The sequence below is a fragment of the Crocuta crocuta genome, unplaced genomic scaffold (genome assembly GCF_008692635.1).
Source record: "Crocuta crocuta isolate KB4526 unplaced genomic scaffold, BGI_CrCroc_1.0 scaffold254, whole genome shotgun sequence".
NCBI lineage: Eukaryota > Metazoa > Chordata > Mammalia > Carnivora > Hyaenidae > Crocuta > Crocuta crocuta.
The window spans coordinates 771,086-794,873 of NW_027530004.1; the positions used below are offsets into that span (position 1 = coordinate 771,086).

General features: G+C 40.5%; 1 protein-coding gene across 1 annotated transcript in view; it reads left to right on the forward strand.

Annotated features, from left to right (window-relative positions):
- The first annotated feature begins 11,227 nt into the window (after nt 1-11,227).
- Nucleotides 11,228-23,788, forward strand: part of LOC144231257 (beta-galactosidase-1-like protein 2) — a 40,719-nt gene continuing 28,158 nt past the window's right edge. The window contains exons 1-3 of the mRNA XM_077763689.1: nt 11,228-11,241; nt 12,338-12,431; nt 12,520-12,641. Of these exons, the coding sequence (XP_077619815.1) occupies nt 11,228-11,241; nt 12,338-12,431; nt 12,520-12,641 (230 nt within the window). The remainder of the gene's footprint in view (nt 11,242-12,337; nt 12,432-12,519; nt 12,642-23,788) is intronic.

The window sequence follows — 23,788 nt, forward strand, 5'->3', positions numbered from 1 at the left end:
AGCTTCTTTCAACAAGCAGACCAAAGCACACCTAAGGTATAACTTCCTTTATTTGATCTTTTGTTCTGGTTTTAAATTTTTTAGTTTTAATTTTTTATTTATTAATTTTTTCTTCCTTCAAAATGACTAAACAAAGGAATTCACCCCCCCCCCAAATAAAGAACAGGAAGAAATTACAGCCAGGGACTTAATCAACAGATATAAGCAGGATGTTTGAACTAGAATTTATAACCACAATAATAAGAATATTAGCTGGGGTTGGAAAAAAAGCATAGAATCCTTTCAGTAGAGATAAAAGAAATAAAATCTAGTCAATATGAAATTAAAAATGCTATAACCAAGATGCAATATTGAATGGATGCCACTATAGCATAAATTGATGAAGCAAGAGTAGCGAATCAGTGATATAGAAGATAAAATTATGGAGACTAATGAAGCAGAGAAAAGGAGGGAAACAAAGGCAAAAGGACATGATAAAAGACTTAGAGAACTCTGTGACTTGTTAAAAAGGAATAAAAAGGAATAACAGGGGCACCTGGGTGGCTTAGTCACTTAAGCGTCTGATTTCAGCTCAGGTCATGATCTCACGGTTTGTGAGTTTGAGCCCTACGTCAAGCTCTGTGCTGATAGCTCAGAGCCTGGAGTCTGCTTCAAATTCTGTGTCTCCCCCACTCTCTGTCCCTCCCCAGCTCATGCTTGCTCTCTCGCTTGCTCTTTCTCTGTTAAAAATAAAAAATAAAAACTTTTTAAAAAAACTTAAGAAAAAAAGGAATAACATCTGAATCATAGGAGTTCCAAAAGATGAAGAGAGAGAAAAAGGAGCAGAAGGTTTGTGTGAGTGAATTATAGTGGAAAACTTTCCAAATCTGGGAAGGACACAGACATCAAAATTCCAGAAGTGCAAAGAACTCCCATTAGATTCAACAAAAACCAACCGTAACCAAAATATATCATAGTCAATTTCATAATATGCACAAACAAGGAAATAATTATGAAAGCAGCAAGGAGAAAAACGTCCTTAACCTATATGAGAAGACAGATCAGGTTCACAGCAGACTTATCTACAGAAACTTGGCAGGCCAAAAAGGAGTGGCAGGATATATTAAATGTGCTAAATCAGAAAAATATGCAGCCAAGAATTCTTTATCCGTCAAGGCTGTCATTCAAAATAGAAGGAGAGATAAAGAGTTTCCCAGACAGGGGCACCAGGGTGGCTCAGTCAGTTAAGCATCTAAGCATTGGACTTTGGCTCAGGTCACGATCTCATGGTTTGTGGGTTTTAGCCCCACATCAAGTTCTGTGCTCACAGCTCAGAGCCTGAAGCCTGCTTGAGATTCTGTGTCTCCCTCTCTCTCTGCCCCTCTCCTGCTCATACTCTATCTCTCTCAAAAATAAATAATAAACATTAAAAAAAAGTTTCTGATACAAACAAAAACTAAAGGAGTTTGTGACCACTAAACCAACCCTGCAAGAAATTTTAAGGGGGACTCTTTGAGTGAAGAAATGACAAAACAAAGCAAAAAAGACCAAAAGCAACAAAGTCTAGAAAAGACCAGACAACATCACTCACCAGACACACCAACTCTACAGGCAACACAATGGCACTAAATTTGTATCTTTCAGTACTCACTGTAAATGTTAATGGACTAAATGCACCCAAAAGACATAGATTATCAGAATGGATAAGAAAACAAGATCCATCTATCTGCTGCTTACAAGAAATTCATTTTAGAATTAAGATTGAAAGTAAGGAGATGGAGAACCATCTATCATGCTAATGGTCATCAAAAGAAAACTGGACTAGCCTTACTTATAACAGACAATCTAGATTTTAAAATAAAGACGGTAACAAGAGATGAAGAAAGGCATTATATCATAATTAAGGGGTCTATTCACCAAGAAGATCTAACAATTATAAATATTTATGCCCCATTGTGGAGCATGCAAATATATAAGTCAATTAATCACAAAGAAACTCATTGATAGTAATACCACAATAGTAGGGGACTTCAACATCCCAATTACAGCAATGGACAGATCATCTAAGCAGAAAATCAGCAAAGAAACAATGCTTTGAATGACACTGGACCAGATGGATTTAACAGATATATTCAGAATATTTCATCATAAAGCATCAGAATACATATTCTTCTCGAGTGCACATGGAGCATTCTCCAGAATAGATCATCTACTGGGTCACAAGTCAGCCCTCAACAAGCACAAAAAGATCGAGATCATTCCTTGCATATTTTCAGACTACAATGTTATGAAACTCAAAATCAACCACAAGAAAAAATTGGGAAAGACCATGAATACTTGGAGATTAAAGAGCATCCTACTAAAGAATGAATGGGCTAAACAAGAAATTAAAGAGGAAGTGAAAAAGTATATGGAAGCCAATGAAAGTGAAAATATGACATCCCCAAACCTCTGGGATGTAGCAAAGGTGGTCATAAGAGGGACATATATAGCAATCCAAGCCTTCCTAAAGAAGAAAGAAAGGTCTCAAATATACAACCTAACCTTACACTCAAAAGAGCTGTAAAAAGAACAGCAAATAAAGCCCCAAAACAGCAGAAGAAGGGAAATAATAAAGATTGGAGCAGAAATCAATAATATATATTATATATACTTATATATAAATATATATATAAAGCAATAGAACAGAACTACGAAACCAGAAGCTGGTTCTTTTAAAGAATTAACAAAATTGATAACCCCCTAGCCATATTGATCAAAAAGTAAAAGGAAAGGACACAAATAAATAAAGTCACGAATGAAAGAGGAGAGAACACAACCAACACCACAGAAATACAAACAATAATAAGAGGATATTATGAGCAATTATATGCCAATGAATGGACAATCTGGAAGACATGGGCAAATTCCTAACAATATATAGACTAACAAAAGTGAAGCAAGAAGAAACAGAAACTTTGAATAGGCCTTAACCAGTGGAGAAATGGAATCAGTAATCAAAAATCTCCCAGAAAACAAGACTCCAGGCCTGGATAGGTTTCCAGGGGAATTCTACCAAACATTTAAAGAAGAGTTAACATCTATTCTTTTGAAGCTGTTCCAAAAATAGAAATGGACAGAAAACTTCCAAACTCATTCTACTAGGCCAGAATTACCTTGATTCCAAAACCAGACCAAGACCTCACTAAAAAGGAGAACTACAGACCAATTTCCCTGATGAACATGGATGCAAAAATTCTCAACAAGATACTAGCCAACCATATCCAGCAAAACATTAATAGAATTATTCACCATTTTCCAATGAGATTTATTCCTGTGATGCAGGACTGGTTCAATGTCCACAAATCAATCAATGTCATACATTACATTAATAAAAGAACCATCTGATCCTTTCAATAGATGCAGAAAAAGCATTTGACAAAATATCATATCCTTTCTTGATAAAAACCATCAAAAACATAGGAATAGGGGGATCATACCTCAAGATCATAAAGGCCATATATGAAAGGCCGAATGCTAATATCATCCTCAATGGGGAAAAACTGAGAGCTTTCCCTCTAAGATCAGGAACACAACAAGGTTGTCCACTCTCACCACTGTTGTTCAACAGAGTGTTGGAAGTCCTAGCCTCAGCATTCAGACAACAAAAAGGAGTAAAAGGTATCCAAATCAGCAATGAGAAAGTAAAACTTTCACTCTTCATAGATGATATGATACTCTATGTGGAAAACCCAAAACGCTCCACCAAAAAACCCTACAAAACAAGAAAACCCAACATGCTAGAACTGATGAATGAATTCAGTAAAGTCACAGGACATAAAATCAATTGTATTTCTATATACCAATAATGAAGCAGCAGAAAGAGAAATCAAGGAATCGATCCCATTTACAATTGCACCAAAACCCATAAAATACTTAGGAATAAAGTATTTTCACTTCTTTCCAAAGAAGTGAAAAATCTATACACTAAAAACTCTAGGAAGCTTATGAAAGAAATTGAATAAGACACCAAAAAAAAAAAAAAAAAAAAAAAAAAGGAAAAACATTCCATGCTCATGGATTGGAAGAACACATGTTAAAATGTCAATACTATCCAAAGCAATTTACATATTCAATGCAATCCTTATCAAAATAACACCAGAATTCCTCACAGAGCTAGAACAAACAATCCTAAAATTTGTATGGAACTGGAAAAAGACCCCGAAAAACCAAAGCAATCCTGAAAAAGGAAACCAAAGCTAGAGGCACCACGTTTTGACTTCAATCTGTATTACAAAGCTGTAATCATCAAGACAGTATGACACTGGCACAAAGGTCAATGAAACAGAATAGAGAACCCAGAAATTGACCCAAAAACATATGGCCAAGTAATCTTTGACAAAGCAGGAGAGAATATCTAATGGAAAAAAAGACAGTGTCTTCAGCAAATGGTGTTGGGAAAACTGGATAGCGACATGCAGAAGAATAAATCTGGATCACTTTCTTAAACCACACACAAAAACAAACTCAAAATTGATGAAAGACCTAAATGTGAGACAGGAAACCATCAAAATCCTGGAAGAGAAAACAGGCAACAACCTCTTTGACCTTGGCTGCAGCAACTTCTTACTTGACCTGTCTTACTTGAAAAGGGAAACAAAAGCAAATATGAACTATTGGGACCTCATCAAGACAAAAACCCTCTGCACAATGAAGGAAACAAACAGCAAAACTAAAAGACAACTGACAGAATGGGAAAATACATTTACAAATGACATATTGAATAAATTGTTAGTATCCAAAATCTGTAAAGAACTTCTCAAACTCAACACTCAGAAAACAAATAATCCAGTGAAGAAATGAGCAGAAGACATGGATAGACACTTTTCCAAAGAAGACATCCAGATGACTAACAGACACATGAAAAGGTGCTCCACATCACTTATCATCAGGGAAATACAAATCAAAACCACGATGAGATACCACCTCACACCTATCAGAATGACTAAAATGAACAACTCAGGAAACACCAGATGTTGGTGAGGATGTGGAGAAAGAAGAACCCTTTTGCACTGCTGGTAGGAATGCAAACTGGTGCAGTAAGTCTGAAAAACAGTATGGAGTTTCCTCAAAAATTTAAGAATAGGACTACTCTACAACCCAGCAATTGTACTACTAGGTATTTATCCAAAGAATACAGGAGTGCTGATTCAAAGAGGTACATGCACCCCAATGTTTATAGCAATATTATCGACAATAGCCAAAGTATGGAAAGAGCCCAAATGTCCATCAACTGATTAATGGATAACGAAGATATGGTGTGTGTGTGTGTGTATATATGTAAAATATATAATGGAATATTACTTGACGATCAAAAAGAATGAAATCTTGCCATTTTCAACAACAGGGATGGAATTAAAGTCAGTCAGAGAAAGACAAATATCATATGATTTAATTCATATGTGGAAGTTAAGAAACAAAACATATGAACATAAGGGAAGGGAAGGAAAAATAAGATAAAAACAAAGAGGGAAGCAAACCATAAGAGACTCTTAAGTACTGAGAACAAACTGAGGGTTGCTGGAGGGGTGTGTGTGTGGGGATGGGCTAAATGGGTGAGGGGCATTAAGGAGGACACTTGTCGGGATGAGCACTGGATGTTATATGTAACTGATGAGTCATTAAATTCTATTCCTGAAATCATTATTACAGTGTATGTTAACTAACTTGGACTTACATTTTTAAAAATAGTAGCTAAAAATAATATCTGAAAAAATGCTTACTTTATAATATGTCAAAATTGCTTTCTAAATATGGATCTGAAGGTCATGAATGAAACCATACATTTGTAATTCCTAAATCATTTATGGTCTTAGCCATGTGTGCCCTTTGCCAATGACAAATACATGACACTTTTATTTCCTAGTTTTTCATTTTATAAATATTTCTTAGTTTGCGGCACTAGACTAAGAAATCATGGTAACAAAATAAAGGAGAAGCATAGCTAAATCCATCATTGGTTTATTATGCTGTCAAGTTTTAAGGAAATTACTATTTGTTTCTGTATGTCCAGATATCTGATATACAAAATATAGATATTTCATATCACTAACTGGTGCATAGCAAAATATAATTTGTGGAAACGACTTTCAGTAACATATTTTGTAGAAGAAAATTTGCACCTGAGAATCATAAGCTGGACAGATTTTTAAAAATCCTTTTGCAGCCTACCACCCTGCAATTGCACTACTGGTAATTTATCTAAAGGATACAAAAATGCTGATTCGAGATGGCACATACATCCTAATGTTTAGAGCTGTGCTATCACTAATAGCCAAATTATGGAAAGAGCGAAAATGTCCATCAATTGATGAATGGATTAAGAATATAGTGATATATATATGCAATGGAATACCACTTGGTGATGAAAAGAATGAAATCTTGCCATTCGCAACAACGTGGACGGAAATGGAGGGTATTATGTTAAGCTGAATAAGTCAGTCAGAGAAAAACATATCACATTATTTCACTCATATGTGGAATTTGAGAATCTTAAAAGATGACCATAGGGGAAGGGGAGGAAAAATATGAAAAAAAAAAAAAAACACAGAGAGGGAGACAAACTCCTAACAGACTCTTAAATACAGAGAACAAACTGAGGGTTGATGTAGATGGGGTCAGTGGATGAGCCTTAAGAAGGGCAATTGTTGGGATGAGCACTGGGCATTATATGTAAGTGATGAATCACTCTGGAAGCCAAGACTACACTGTATGTATGTTACTTGAGGAAAAAAAATTAGCGTGCGCGCGCGCACACACACACACACACACACACACACACACACACACAATCCTTTGTCAGTTGAAAACAAACTGAAAGTAGCAAGATAGAACAATTATTTTGAGGAACTTTTTTTAATCCTCATTGACTCAAATCTTTAAGAAGTTGTCTTTTTAAAAAATGTTTATTTTTGAGAGAGAGAGAGAGAGAGAGAGAGAAAGAGCGCACACGTGAGCAAGAGGGGGAGGGGTAGAGAGAAAGGGAGACACAGAATCCAATGCAGGCTCCAGGCTCTGAGCTGTGAGCACAGAGCCCAACGCGGGGCTCAAACCCATGAACCATGAGGTCATGACCTGAGCCGAAGTTGGATGCTTAACTAACTGAGCCACCCAAGTGCCCCCAAGAAATTGTCTTTCTAGCGTATGATTATAAGTGTGTCTTTTTGAAGTTTGGTAGTGAGAACAAAGTGTGCCTTGTTTTTATTTTATGCTTTCATCTTTTCTTCACGTGTTCTTCATTCTTTATTCCATCTGGATCGAACATGATTTATCATAGATGTAGTTGCACATCATGTTGTAGCGTTTCCTCCCTATGAAATTTCAAGGTGTCAAGAACTCCCAAAGACAACTTTTTTTCCAAGACTCATGGCTGCAATGAAATTGTTATACAATTAAATTCAGTTTATAAAAAGAATGTTGTTTAATGTTATGAATGGTAGACATCAAACAATTCTAAAATGATAAAAGTTGTGATATAACAATATTGATATTTCTTAATTATTTATATTTTTAAATTTATATACTGTATAAATATATTGTCTATCTTTTTTTATTTTTAAAGGTCATCTATTTACATACATTTGTTGGCTTCAAAAAGATATCATATCCTTCCTTAGAACTTATAAAGCTAATGTACTCTCTCAATATTCTTAGTGACTATCAATGTATTTCTCTATGTTCTTAAGGATTTGTAAATTCTGAATAATTACTTCTGTACATTATGGTAATAATTTTCACAGTAATCATTAATCATTGCTTTATTTTACTTTAACTGATCAGTAAAATTTTAAGGTTTCACTTCATGTCACATCTCAAATGTATCCTTGTATCTGAAAATGAATATTCAACTATTAACAACAAATTCAAATGACAAGCCCAGTTCTCATTTCTGACAGTGTTGCACTGTCTGTATTTGAAATTAACCTAAGTGATCATTTTATTACAGAGAATGCAGTGATGCCTTAAACGATCCTATATGTTCACACCTAAATGATCCTACATTTAGGATCACTAGTCCCCATCCATTTCAGCTACTCAAAGGTATTGCTCCAGAGATTTTGCACAGGCTCTCCTACTTCATGTTTTTCACTCTGTTTTGATCATGATCACTATCCACATACAAGCATGTGGTAGTTTCCATCTAAAATAGAAATGAAAATAGAACACAAGCTCTGATTCAGAGTCAAGAACCACCAGCTCCTGTCCCATTTAGTGATTTCCCTTTCAGTCTTAGAGTCCTCTTCACCCTTTCCAAACCTATCCAGTCAGCTCCCCCAACCCTACCCCCAACTCCACCTAAACTGCCCGTGTCCTAGTTGCCAAAACCCTCCATGTACTGAATCCATTGATTTCTTCTCAGTCTTTCCTTAGCTTGACCTGTCAGCAACACGTAACGCAGGTCATCACTGCTTCCTCCTTGGTAACTTCTCTCTGCTGGCGTTCAGGATGCCACCTATTCTGAGTTTTCTTTCTGCCTCACTGACTGCTCCTTCTACTTCAACTTTGCTCCTCCTTCTCTTTTCTAAGGGCCAAGTGCCCTAGGGCTCATCCTTGGTCCCCTTTCTCTCCATTTACTTAATTGGTGCTCTCACCCAGGTTCATGCCTTTAAATACCAACTCTCTGCCAATGTCTACATTTATATCCCCATCCTAGACCTCTCTCCCAAACTTCAGCCTTGTGCATTCAATAACTTACATGGTTATTAGCATGTCTCATAGATATCTCAAACTCAACCAGCCCAAGCTGTGCTTCTGATATTCATACAGCCCTCTCCATCTTGGGTAGGGGCAACTCCAGTTCTTCCGGTTTCTTAGGCCCAACACGCTGAAGTCATTCTTGAATCCTCTTTATCTCTCTCACCCCACAAACGATCCTGGAATCACAATTCTCCTGTCTCTGCTTTCAAACTATTTCCAGAAATCCAACACGTCCCACCACCTCCATTCGAATCATCTTTGTGTGAGCCAGCATCATCTCTCCCTGGGATTGCTGCCTCCTGGCTGGTCTCCTTTCTTCCGCTCTTGCCCACTCCTGGTGAGTCTCAACACAGCAGCCAGAGTCTTTTAAAGCATAATTGATGTCATGTCCAAAGCCTGCGGTGGGTCCCATTTCATTCAGAATCAGAGCCCTGCTCTGAAAGGCCTTCTGTTGTTAGGCCGCTGTGCTTCTCTGACCTCATTACCTGCAGTTCTCCACACCATCCCCCGACCCCCTTCCCACCGCAAAACTTCATTTCCCACGAGGACTTGCAGTTCCCAGAACACACTGTCATGCTCCTGTCTGAGAGCCTTTGCACTGTGAGTTCTCTTTGCTTGCATAGCCCTTCCTCCAGATATATGCATGCATGGCTAACTATCACCTCTTTCAGATCTTTGCTTCGTTAACATTGTCTCAATAAGGCCTCTGCGCACACTCCTCCCCACCACGCACACAGTCTCCTTCTTTTATCTTGTTTCTTTCTGCTGTGAAATGTACTACCTTTGGACACATTCTATGGTTTATTTATTTATTTGTTAATTTTTGGTGTCTTTATTCCTCAGCTAGAATATAAATTTCAAAGGGAAGAATCCTCATCTATATTGTCCACTGATATACGTTAAGCATCTAAAACAGTGTTCAGCAGATAGTAGTCATTAAACATGTTGTTTACTGCTTAGTGAATGAAATGTTGAATTAGGTCTTTGGCTTTCCTGCCAAAGGCTGAGGCTGAAAACTGATATTTTTAGACTACAAAGGCCAAAGATAAAATTCAGTGCATCCTTTCCCAAATGTACACAAGTCTCTTCCAGTCCCACTGACCTATCTCCTGAGGTGAGAAGCCTTGGCCACTTATCTTAACTTGGATCTGTTTTCTTCTTTTTCCAAGGCCAAAATGGCCTTCCTGAGACTTTCTTTTCTTTTTCTTTTTTCTTTTTGTCTATGGTTGAAATTGCCCTCCTCTATTCCCAGAGATTCCCCCATGTTCTTAATTTCTTTGCTCAAGGCTCTTTGTTAACTTGACAGCATAGCTGTTCTTGTCATGTAACCTGAAGCAAAAGACCTGGAGAGGGTGGGTGGCAATGACTGGTAGACGGTGTTTGTTTAAAGGAGGAAAGTGAATTGAGGTTGTTATATCATATTCCAGGGGCCCAGATAGCTGCACTATCACAGAAGCCACATTTTGCATCTTGTTCTCATGACCTTAAGAACGATTTTGTCAAGTGTTTTTCTAAAATTCGGATACTCTATATTTAAGGCCTTAGAACGGTGCACTCAAAAATAAGATATGTGAATAAATGAATAATTGATCTATACAGCTGTTTGTTATACCTATTACAAATATAAATAAACAGCCAGTGAGATTAGTTTGATATGATTATTTTTATTGAGAGCCTCCACTGTACTGATTCTGATTATAGCTTTTACTCCCACCATGCTTCTTTGTGTACATTTCTTTCCCACTGACTGGGATAGGTGAATTCTCAAGGAAGGAACCATGCTCTCTGAGTCTGGTGGATCTCTAACAGCTGAGCTGTGGGCTGAGGATATCAACAGGACTTCACTAAAAAAAATTTTTGTATATTTTTTAAAGCAAAACCCTTGACACCAGAAATGTGGCCTGTGACGATTATGATTCCTGAGCATCAGGGATTTGTTTCCACCCCATGCACCTTGCCCAGAACACTTTGTTTTCATCTCCACCAGGCCAGTTCATTTAACCGTAGCTTACATTCCCAGGGATTTGAGTATTTCATCGTCTGGCTTGGGTTAAACTCATTAAACATTTTAGAAAGAATATTTTGAAGGAGTATATTGTTAATAGTTTAAAACCCAAAAGTCTTGGCTCCTCAGCAAAACACCTCTAAGATTAGTGCTATCTTTGTAACACTCTCTGTGGTATCATTAAACCCAGATAAAGTAAAATTGCTCTTAAAGTATAAGTAGTTGTGTCTATGGTTCTGTCCTTCCCAGGGGGTTAAAGGGTAATGATTTTTTTTTTAAAAAAAATTTAATTATGTATGTTTTTTTCCATAAGTAAAAACAAGGGAAATAGGGATGGGCTAAGAATTTCAGGGGTTTTATAGCTCATTAGTTTTTACTGATACCTGAAAAAATATGGAGCTGCTGGTTTTGTTTAAGTAACTTCAGAATACCCTTATGTATAATAGATTGTATCCTGCGCAGCAATATCACAAGGAGTGAGGAGTGAGTGTTGGGTATGTGCCAGGAATGGGCCTCCAAAGGTAAAAAGGGGGCTAACCTTTAACACTTTCTCTATGTTTCATGGGCCACCTTTTATCCCAATTATACCAAAATATTTTCAACATACTCCTAGTAAGTATCAAGCAATTACATGCCTTTAAAAATGGAGCAAAGGCATTGATTTTGTAAGTGTGCTAAGGGGTAGCTACTTCTCTCTAAATGACTCCAGGAATGCTTCTGGCCCTGCTACCCTCCGCTCTTATTTGTTTGTTTTTGCTTCTTCTTGGTTTAACTTTTGCTACCTAACTAAATATTTGCCTAATGCTTGAACAAGGACTCTTCACACCAAACTCTGCATGTCTTTGTGCTGAGAAGTAAAATCTCATTTTGTTCCTATCAGGTTTACAATTTCAAAACTCTGTACAAGTGAAGGAAGTGGTTTTGAAACATGAAACGGGATATTTTCTAGAAGCGTGGATGCTTCTAGAAACATTAGCCTTCCTAGAAAATGTTTCAGATTTTCTTTCAGTAATATCTAAATTTTGTTCTTAGGATGAATTAGGTGTGTGATTGTTAGAAAGCATAAGTTTGCCCAAATCTTACACAATATTCTTTGTGAAACAATTCTGTACCAGAATAAGAATATTATTTGTCCTTTCATGTGAAGGTTTTATCTGGATTTTTTTTTTTTAAGATTAAAAATTGAATGTGCTGGGAGTCAGGACCAGAGCAAGACTTGCAGAGACTAAGGGCAAAAAATATTTTGCTGCTCCTTTTTCTGTGCCCCACCATCCCCAAGCAATGCAAACATGAACCACACTAAGCCATAAAATTCTGAAGAAAGTCCTACAACATTCTGACTTTTCACATGATACAGCACCTCAAAAATTTTTTTTTGAAGGATTAATAATATTTATTGATTTTTGATTCATGTAACTTTTATTTTCCTTTTTAATATTTTTAATATAATTTATTGTCAAATTGGTTTCCATGTAACACCAAGTGCTCATCCCAAGTGTCCTCCTTAATGCCCATCACCCACTTTCCCCTCTCCACCCCCCGCCCATCAAAATCTGAATTGTTTTAAGATACTGCGTTAGCTTTGCAGGTGCCTTTAATCTTTGCTTGCCAATGTAGCTTGGGGGTCGGGGGTGGAGTGGGCTCTACGAGTGTGCAAGGACTGGGCTACACGCGCCGGGTATTTCTGCACCCGTTTGCAGAACATGTGCAGGTAACTATCCGCCGAACAGTCAGTGCCTCTCAGAGACTTGGGAATGGAGTAGATGGGCGGGGCAGACCTGGAGAGNGGCTGAGTGCAGGCTAGAGTGCTACCTGCGGTCCCTGCGCGCCGCGCGATGAGCAAGTGGAGCGTCGGGCGAAAGCCCAGCCGCGCACTCGGACTCCTGCTGCTGGTGATCTTGAGTTACTTGGTGCTCCGCAGGTGAGAGAGCCCCGCCCGGCACCTGCCTGACTCCAGACACCTCAGCCTTCCTCACCGGTAGTTCTCGCCTCTACTTTCACCTGAGGCAGGCGGCCCCAGGAGTACGCATCCCGCGAAACCCGAGTCCCCGCAGGGAAGGGCTCTCTAGCCTTTTCTTTGGGTCTGGCGTCCCTCTGCACCACTAGATAACTCTGCTTCTGCCTGGAGATCCAGGCCTCTGGGTCACAGTAGGCGCTACCCTCTCAGTCTCCAGGAGTCTGTGTCCTAGAGCTTCCCCATTCTTTGTCTGTGCTTGTGATGCCTGGGCTCTGCTTTTCTCGTGGATACTCCCAGCTCTCTGGGAAGGCTAACATAACCAGCTTTCAGGTCTTTTTCAGATGTCCCCCATCACTGCTCCGCCCCTAGTCCTCCGTGGGTAACCGGCTTCTGCTGTTCTCTGGGTCCCTACGTTTCCTACCAATCCTGCTGGGAGGCTTCACTATTCAGCAGAGGCTAGACCTCCAGGACTCCCAACTATGATCGATCTTGCCTTCCCAGCGCAGTCAGGAGAATGCTGTCCCATAGGTCCTACAAGATCATCAGCCCTGGATTTATTTGCCCCACTCGAGGATTGATACAGCTTCTCTCTCCATTTTTCAGTCACCAGCCCTTCCCAATCCCCTTTTGCAAAGTGCTGTCTGTGGCAAATGGTTGTGTTAATGATTGAATAACTTACCCACAGCCTTCATGCGTGCCCTAGCCCAGAATTTTTGTTAACTTGTATCTGTATGTAGTATTCTATAACCCTGACCAGGTCTTTCAGGTCGATGGCTGGCACTTTCCATATTCAAAACCTCCAGTGTTGCTGGGAACACACACCAGCAGTATCAAATGGTTTGGCTGAAAGTTAATGTTGAAGCTGAGTGGGGGCATACATACACCCCTTAGCTTTTGTTTCTTCTCTATCCATTTGTTAGTTTCTCTGAGATTCCTCTGGGAGATAAGGAAGTTTTTGATGGAGGTGAATATCTGAATGTATTTTGCTGCCACAAGAACACCTTCAGAAACTCTTCCCATTTCCACCTTCTCAAGACTTAAATGTCTTGTTTTACCTCTTCTTGGCTTTTGTGTTGGGAAGGATGTCATAATATTGTTTGAGAGAAAGAAATGGCGCTCTTCTCACTCTGGGGCTCAGAAAACTAAAGAGGCATTTTGTTTCCCCAGCTGTTCTCAAGACTTTTTTTCCATCTTGTCAGTTATCTCTAACCCATTCCTCCTTGAAGATTGGTTCTGGCTCTTGTAGGATGCTCAGCCTTCCTCCTGATGCAAGGCTGATGCAAACCCCAGAAGGATTACTCAAAGCAGAGGCAGCAGGAGCCTCTGGCATGCAGCAGGGTATCAGGAGCTCATATCCAGAACGAAAGGCCATAGGTGTGCAAGTGGCATGTTGTTTGTCTATTGTTGGAGGTCAAGGATATGGCAGTCCCATGCAGGGGACCCAGCCAGGTCATTATGAGGAGCAGCTCTGAGGGGCTTGAGTTGGGCCAGATAGTGCACCCTAATAGTGTGGGAAGGAGGCTGGGTGTTTGTTGGTGTCTGGCAGGAAAGAAAATGAGGTGTTAGGTAGCCGACTGGCTGTGAAGAAGCCTGCGCTTCTCACAGATGAGTTAACCGTGTCCCTACCTGGGTTACGGTGGCTGCAGCAGGAGTCAGTCAGGGGCTTATGGAGGTGCCTGGGAATGGCTGTGACTCAAGCCTGAGGAAATAGTTTGAAATGATTAGTAAAGTCATTGTTTTCCTTGTTATCCCTTCTTTCATACTAGGTGAGACAGAGAAGCTCGGACTCCAATTCAAAGCTGTCTCTTAGGGTCCTTCACAATATGTGTCTTTTGGGCCTCTTTTTGATTGTATCACCCTTATGGTGTTAGGCTTTCTGACCAATCCTCCTGTCTGGCATGAGTTGGACACCAAGAATTATCTCTGGAGGTCAGAGGAGAACACACTCTTTGTTGCTTCCTCTTCTTGCTTTGCTCTAGCTTTGATTGGATCATTAACTGAGTGGGAGGTGGGGACCTCTCCCAGCAGTAGCTGGGAATGTGGATGTGGCCAGTGGAATATAGGTCACATGGGAATTGGCTACTCAGCTGGCAGCTTTGTGGAGCTGAGCTGTCAGGATCAGCCCTTTTCTTATACCTCAGGAGGCAGGTATTTGGGTGGGGGAAGGGAAAGGGCTGCTGGGCTCCAGCTTTTGTTTTTTCCCATGAACTTTACCTTATGCTGGTTCATAGCCAATCGTAACTGTTTGATTATATCACATCCAAGAAATAGGAGGACAAAGATGACTTTTGAGGATGACTTTGTTTTTTTTCTTAGCTTTAACACTGATCTGAAGTTACCTTTATTATAGTATAATTGTCAAGCAATAAGCTGTGCATGTTTAGCTTGTACAGTTTGGAAATTTTTCATATATCTTTATCTATCTATATCTATGAAAATACCACCACAATTAAGACAGTGAAAATATCCATCAACCCCAGAGATTTCCTTACGCTCCTTTGCATCTCTCTCTCCTACCCCTCTCTGCTTCCTCAGCCCCAGCCACACTGATTTGTTGCTTTCTGCCACCATATATTTGTTTGCATTTTCTAGAGTTTTATAGAAATGTAATCCTAAAGTATGTACTCTGTTTTGATCTGGCTTCTTTCACTCAGCATATCATTTGGAGATCTTTGATGCATATCAGTGTGAACCATGTCTAAGCCAGCTGCCTTTCCTTCTCTTTCCTCCTCCCACTCCACGAATGCAAGAATGCCTGCTTGATATGATCGTTCCCACTTATGACTTTTTTCCTTACTATAAATGGGTCACTGAGCAATAATTCAATTAGCTCTGCATCTTGTATACCTGATATTTTAGTTGGCAAAAGTCAGGAGGGAGGAGAGTGGCTGGTAGGCAGCTTGCATCATGCTTCTGTAAAGGTAAGTTCATCTCTTTGCCCAGCTCTGCCTCACTCAGTGCTCCTTCACTGGCATTGCCTGGATTCCAGACCCAAAACTCTTCCTGAAGGAAAGAAGAGGAGAACCCTATCAGTCTTCGCCTTAGAGAAGGTGGATAACTTGGCAACATGACCTGGTCACCTTCTTTCATCCAAATCACGGCCAGTGCTGTCTCCCAAGGGTGTGTGGGCAAATTGTGCCTCTCTTCCTGGACTTCTGTGAGGTCACTGATTTTATGAGCTTTGCTTGTTTTAGGTCTCTACCCTGCTTGAGGCCTGAGTCATATTCCCTGGAATGTTCAAACTCTTTGAACACTGTTCCTTTCATCTTCTAGTAGTGAAGTTTTCAGCATCTGGGAAATGTCTCTTTCAGCAGGTAGTCATTTCTCTGACGTAAGTGGGGTAACATGGCTACCTGGGCCTTGGCTCAGGCAGAGAGAGGTAGGATGTCTGAGCTGCCCTGTGCCTGGAAGATAGAGTTGGCACTGGGATTCTTACAATGTTGTACTAGCCAACTGAAGGGGACCAGATTGTTTTAGAGCAAGAACATGGAGATTATTGGTGTATTTTTGATAAAGGGACTGAGATACCCAGGAGAATTCAGGGCAAAAGCTGCACAGCCTGGGAAGCAGAAGTATTGGAAGGTTGGCCAAAGAGTTCTCTATGCCTTAGGTCAAGGAAGTAGCAAGTGAAATAAAAGTGCTTAATCTTTGATGCAATGACTCAGAGTTCCATTATACTGCCTTGAATGCTCTTCTAATGAAGATTCAGAAGATGCTGGAGTTTAGAGTAGTCTTTTCAGAACATTTAGCACATGAGAAGGATTCTGGAAGCCAGTCCCCTCCTCCTGGTTCCTCCCCTATCATCCAGCAGAATTCTTTTGGTATAGGGATATTTTCTGCTTCTTCTCCACTCAGGTTTATTTCTTGCTTAAATCAATTGCTCTAGGTATTAAAGGCCACACATGTTGTGTGAGACTTCTCCTGGGATACCAGGGAAGGGGTATTTTTAGAGGCTAATGGTAATGAAGCAAATAACTCTTGACTGGGGTCTACTGGGTAGACACTCTTAGGTGATGATCCTTACTGATTTTGTACACCGATACACAGCAAGACAGCTTGTGGCATTGTTCCCTTCAAGACCATGCTGCTTTTCCTGCAAAGTTTACTCTGTGAGTAGGTAATTTATGTGAAGGATAAAATATTCAAATAATATAAAGAGGAAAATAAAGCCTCCACTCCAGGCCCTAAGGCACCCCTCACCCCTCTATCAGAGGTGATTACTAATAATGGTTTCTCTCGGGGGAATTCTGTGCATATACGACAAAACAGCTCTATGTATTATTACCCCATTTGTCCATTAGGGACATAATTTATTCAAACAATCCCCTATTGATGGACATTGACTGTTGGCATTCTTTTAGCTACTGCAAACAAAGTTGCAATGTATGTTAACTATGCTGGGATTGAAATAAAATAATATAAAGTAAAAACAAGAAAACTCCCAAAATTTCAATAAATATCTGTTGGGTATATTTCTGTCTCTAGAGTTGCTGGCCATATGAGATATTCATTTTAAATCCTGATAGACATTTAAAATAAGTAAATAAAAATAAGTTAAAATAAGTAAGTAAAATAGCACATTCTGTTTCTGTTTGATCAATATGAGGGAAATTCTGAGCTCTAAAGTCCGAGGGGGAAATTCTGTTCACTCTGTGTGTGCATGGGTTCTTAGTGTCTTTAAGAACTAGTCAGTCTCTTAAATGTCTAAGTAGATAAATCTCCTGCAGTGGTGGTTGATTTAACAAAATTGTTGAGCATATTTATATTGCTCCTGTTTTATTAAATCATTTTATTCTGATTCCACAAGCACTCTAAGAGGGGAGTCTTGTTATCAGTAGAGTCCTCTGGGTCACTTAACAGAATTTTCACCCCTCTCTAGGTTGAGATATAACCTCTTGTCTATTTATGATGCTATCAATGGAATATTTTCCCAAAATGAAAAATTTCTGTTACATAACATCAGGACACTTTTTATTGTTAATATGTGGTTGATTACTACTGAGCAGTTTTGTTGCTTCACTGTTGGATCTCAACATTTTGGTCTAGTAAATGTTTATTCACAAACAAACTTCCTACAGCATATAGAAAATGTTGCCCTCTGAACCAACAGCATGTTCCTGGATCATGTAGGCTGCCACTTGGCCTGGCTTGCTGGAGCCTGGGTCCTAGGCCCGTTCCTGGCTCACTAAGAAGACTTTTCAGAGGAAGGACAGAGGTGCTAAGATCACAGTAGTGCCATCGACCTGCAGAATGCTGCAAAATGACCTCGCATTTCTGCAAAATGAGTATACTAGCTTTTGGAATGGAAGGTTCAAGCCCTTTGGAAATATTTAATGCTGTTCTAGCAAAGCAGGAGCCTAAAGCTTTGGATGCAGGCCAAGGATCACATCCAGGAAGCTGGATCAGCTACAAGGATAGAGTTCCATTTCCCTGGGATTGAAGTTTATGGAGTTCCAGGATTGATCCAAGAGCCATTATTCTGGATTAGAGGCATTAAAGACACTGGTCTGTGTCAAAGAGTGGGCAGCTCCTTCTTTAGGCCCTCAAGATTCCCTGCTGAGGGAGGAGTCCACAGCCTTAAAGCTGGTAAGGCTGAAATATCCCCAAATGGGCAGTTGAGGAGAATGGCATGCCCAAGGAAATAGGGCCTCATGGGAGCCTGTAATCACATCAGAATCTTGAGAGTGTTGACTAGAAATTTGTATTTTAAATCCAAGTGAGATTTCTATGCATGATGATGATGTGTTTTGGGCAGTTTAACATGGCTTCTAGCATGACCACTTGGATGAATGAAGATGTGAGTGGTCATCATCTTTAATGTAATGCTTTGGACCCAGATTGAACTTCTGCTTAGGGTGGCCCTGATGGGGTTACAGTGCACCTGGAAATTGGATTTGTAAGTTGTCATCTCTCAAGTATACATTACATATAGTGCCCAAATAACCTGTCCTTAGGAGTAGTGAGGATTTATGTTCTATGAATTGGAGGACTATTTCTGCAGATTCCTACTTCATGTCCTGAGCTTGTCCATACTCTTGGAGAGCCTAAAATTGCACGGGAATTGCCTGGTCTCTGCTGGAGGCCAACGTGCTCCAGAAGTTGATAATGCTGCCTCTGCCACATCTGGTTGGGTGCATACTGGCTTGTCTGAATCTGGTCAGATCGTGTGGTATGACAGAAGGCTGCAGGAGATGGTGTGACTCCAAGTGAAGCTTCCCAGTCATTGCCCCAGTTACTGATCCACATATTTGCAGGATTTACAGGTGCCGTAGGGATGCCTTCTGGCATGGAGAGAGCCATTTCAGACCTGCCTTGATGAGCACACTTCATTCAAGGAGATCATTCAAGTAGGTGACCAGATCTGGCTCTTCTCCTGCCCCACCCTGGAGGACTCTGTCTGAGATCTGAGAATCAGTTCATGGACCCATTTCACATGAAAGAGATTGTAAGCTTGCCACTTGCTCATCTGCCCTTTCCAATTCAAGCACATTAACCCAGCACTTTTGACCGTGTCTGGTGATGTCTGGCCTGTGTGGAGCCTGCACTGTGTCCCTTGTCCTCATGATCCACTACTATGATAAAGTATAAGAAGGATTCATCCCTCTACCCCTCTACACTCCCAGGTTCTGCCTGATGCAACTCCTCACTGTGGGGAACTCAGGCCCCAAGTCCTCTGCCTAATGTTTCTGCTATAACCTGTTATTGCGTCTATGGCTCGCACAACATAATATCACCTGCCAAAAGGGATGGTAGTGACCAGAATGTAGAGGTCTTGTTACATTGTGTGAGGCTCCACCAGAAATCCTGACATGTGTGCTACCTTCCAGGAACCTCACCGTAGACTGTGAACAGAGTATGACTCTGAGCAGAGGAAACCTGAGAACAGGTCAGGACAGTGGCCAAGGCCTGCTCTTCAGTTTATTCTAGGGCTAAAAATTTATTTATCCTACAATGAAGCTGTGATACAAGGCAACAAAAATTCCAGGAGAAAGTAAAATACACTTCAGCTAGAAAGAAGGCAGATGCCCTGGTATCAATCAATCAATCAATCAATCAATCAATAAAAAGTTTCAACACTGACACATGGCTTGGCTCAGTTGGTAGAGCATGGAATGCCTGATCTTGGGGTTTTGAGTTTGAGCCCTGTGTTGGGTGCAGAGATTACTTAAAAAAAATAAAATAAAATAAAAAGAAGCTTTCCACAGTCTGAAACAAAAAGTTTCAACACAAGTGACTTGCTCACTGGGAAAAGCAACAGAAACAAGAGAAACAAGGGTTTCCTAAGGGTTTGGTTAACTCTGTGGGAGCAGGTTAGAAGGAAAGTCTCTCCAACCTGATGTAACTATAGTTTCCATTTTCTTTGTTATTACTGAGCTAATTACTCAGGAAGCATAGAGGTTATTATTAACTTTTAATAACTAGTACTAATGATCATTATCAGTATTAATAACCATTTGCATGGTGCTTTCTCATTTATGACATTCTAATATTATATTATCTCATTCTTCACTGTGGATCCCTTGGAGAAATCCCACATTTTTAAAAAAAATATTTTTATTTATTTCTAGGAGAGAGAGAGAGAGAGAGACAGCGTGAGCAGGGGAGGGTCCGAGAGAGAGGGAGATACAGACTCTGAAATAGGCTCCAGGCTCTGAGCTGGCAGTCAGCACAGAGCCCGACGGGGGGCTCGAACCCACGAACCGCGAGATCATGACCTAAGCGAAAGTTGGACGCTTAATCGACTAAGCCACCCAGGTACCCCGAAATCCCACATTAAAAAAAAACATTTTATTTTTTGGGAGAGAGAGAGACATAACATGAACAGGGAAGGGGCAGAGAAAGAGGGAGACGCAGAATCTGAAGGAGGCTCCAGGCTCTGAGCTGTCAACACAGAGCCTGATGCTGGGCTTGAACCCACAAAAGTGAAATCATGACCTGAGCCGAAGTCGGACGCTCAACCGACTGAGCCACCCAGGCACCCCGAGAAATCCCACATTTATCATCCTCGTTTTCTCAGTGAATTCATCCCTTTCATTAATGCATTAAAAATTCACCTAGTAACCTACCAGAAAATTTTCAGAGAGGAAACAGTTGACTTCTCCAGAATTTGGAGTTTGTTATTATCTAGTTTTTGTTATTTGCAGTTTTGTTTCATGCCTCTTAATAAGCATTGAGAGGAAATCATTTTTTAAAAAATCTAGAAAATGATAGCACATAAAGACATTAGCAAATAGAAGCTCTATCCAGGAAGAGATTTTATATACATATATCAAAGGGCAAAATATAGATTAGTGCTTCTCAAACTTTACTGTGGGGTCTGGTCAAAATGCAGGTTCTCATTCAGGTCTCAGGTAAGGCCTGAATTTCTGCATTTGTATCAAACTCCAGATAAAATTACCATGCAGGTGCAGTGCACACCTGGAGATGTAAATCCAGAAGGAGGGGACAGGCTAGGGAGAGTGCGTAACTAGCAGGAAGTCTTTTGGAATGAAGGTCATAGAGAGTGCTTCCAATCCCATCAACACCTCTGCACTGAGAGGGTGGAAAGAAGGAGGCTCTCACAGCATTTGGGAGACACAGTCATAAATAAAAGTTGGGGTCAGTGGTGTGAGCTTGGTGAGCTGGAGATTGTTCTTTTGATGTTCTGGCCAGTGGATAAGGATTGCTGGCTGGTGGCATGATTGCTGAATTGTATTTTCATGGTCTTTAAAAATAATGAGATTTTGTGCGTGTGTGTGTGTGTGTGTGTGTGTGTGTATTTTCGCTACTGGACTGTCAGTATACCTATGTGTTTAAGAAGAGAATCTGTCCATCAGTTCTTCTTCACTCTAGGCTGGGGCAAGGCTGAAGCGTGAGGGACCTATGGGGATGTCTGGAGGGATCAGGTGGAGAGAGTACAGAAAGCCTAGGGAGTAGATGAGGCATCAAGGCAGAGTGTGTTCTTTGGAGCAGATGAGGAAAACTAAGAGAGACCAATCTCTCCTGTGTGTGTGGTATGAGAAACTTCAGACGCAGTCAGAATACTCAGGAGCTGTGGTCAAAGGGAAGAGCTGAGGGGAAGAGCCAAAGCAAGGAGGTCGGTAGGAGGCTCAGACAGTGGCTGTGGAGGGCCTGAAGCCTCCTTTCAGTCTCCATGGCCTCATTCTCCAGGGAAGGGTCGACAGAGTTTCCTGTAAAGGGCCAGGTAGCAAATGTGTTCAGCTTTGCAGACTACACAATGTCTTTTGCAGCAACGTTACTGTGTCCCAAAGCAGCCACAGACAGCATGTCAATGAATGGACATGTGGGATGCCAGTAAAACTATTTATGGACATTGAAATGTGAAGTGATATAACTTTTTTGTGTCCCCATGTCTTGTTCTTTTTTTTCCCCCAACCACTTAAAAATGTGGAAGATATTTGTAGCTTGCTGGCTGTACAAAGACAGGAGGCGTAGTGGCTTTGGCCCACACTTGGGGATTGCTGACTGCTAGTCAAGGGGCTGGGTTGGTTTGACAGGATCCCACTGGACAGACTTTTGTTGTAAAATTTTAGAAACTGTAATAAGATGGCTTGGTACAACATCTTGCACATAAAATATGGTTAGATAGTAAATTAAATGCTTAAGAATGGAAAGATTGGGATTATTCCCTATAAGATCATAAAAAAAAAAACCCCACTGAGGCTCTTCTAATATGCAAAGCATGCAAAAATAAACTTATTTCAAATAGCCACAAAACTCTTTTATAGCACATTACAGAGTATTTCATTTATATCTGAACTTCACAGTGCCTTTGTGAACAGTTAGGCATTCACTCATATACAGAAGAAGAAACTCATGTCCACAGAGCTCGTATCAGTGACCCAAGGGGACGGTGTTATAAGTGTAGGGCCAGGATTCATGTCCATATCCTCCTTGTGCAGATATTCTTGTTTTTCTACCCCATACAGGTGGTCCTCTGGAAGAACTATATTCTGAAATATCATTTACAAGTCACTTGGAACATGGAACTTTTCTATTTAGAGAAAGAAAAAAGTGATTAGGTCCCCAGGTTATCCACAAATGACTGTTTCAACTATATTATAGCATAACTGCAGTCCTTCAGCAGCATCATGAGTTCTGGGTCCTGGGAGCTGTGACAAGTAGGAAGGACGAGGTCGAAATAATTTTCTTTGCCCATGAGTGGCCATCAACAAAACTGCCAAGTGATCAGTGATGTCTGTGTCACCTCTGTCTTCTTGGCCTCCTGTTCTCTTGTCTCTGGCCATCAGGGTCCCTGATTTGCCCCAGACCCTCCTGTAAAACTCACCCTAGACCAGTGGCTGCGCCTTGCTCCAATCTGTGGAGGAGCTTTTAAAAACTACCAATACCTGTGTCCTGCCTCCAGGGTCATTAACTGGTCAGGGGCGGGGCCTGGGCATTCATTGTTTTAAGTTTTCCAGGTGATTCAGATATGGGCCCAGCTTTAAGAGCCACTGTGGCTAAATCCAAATCTCTTTTTGTGGTGTAGCCAACTTCAGCGAAGTGCTAGGAGCTGCTGCTGAAGTGGTTTCACACTGTTTTGGTCTCATACGTCCTGCATCCGTTTGGTTACTAAGCCTGGTAAACTGAACTGGTCAATATATTTGTCCTCCCAGCTCTGATCACAACTGCCCAAAGCCAGACTGTTGTTTCTGGTCTAGAGCAATACTTCTCAATCTGTCTCTGATGAAGAATCCATTTTCTTCTTTAAAAAAAATTTGTTCCTTGATAAAATACATCCAAAACATATTATTAGAAAAAGGATATGAACAGAAAAGATATACAAAGTACCTGCCCCAGCTTTTGTGATGAGCTTCAACAGACATAAAATTACCCTCATTGCTATAAAGGTACCTCAGTTTCTGTACCAATCCCAGACTGTAGCAGACAGTTGTGGGCAGTGAGTGCCAGCTCCAGGCCCACACTGCTGAGGGGCTCCAGGGTGGCATACATGCTCATATAATCTCCTTGCCAGTCTACTTGCTATTCTTGGAGTAGATATGCATTCACTTTTTAAAATACTTTTGCCCTTAGTTTCCTTTGTTTTCTTATATTCTCTGCCTTCAAGATCCGTGAAAAAGTTATCATCTACACAAAGCCTTCTGACTCCA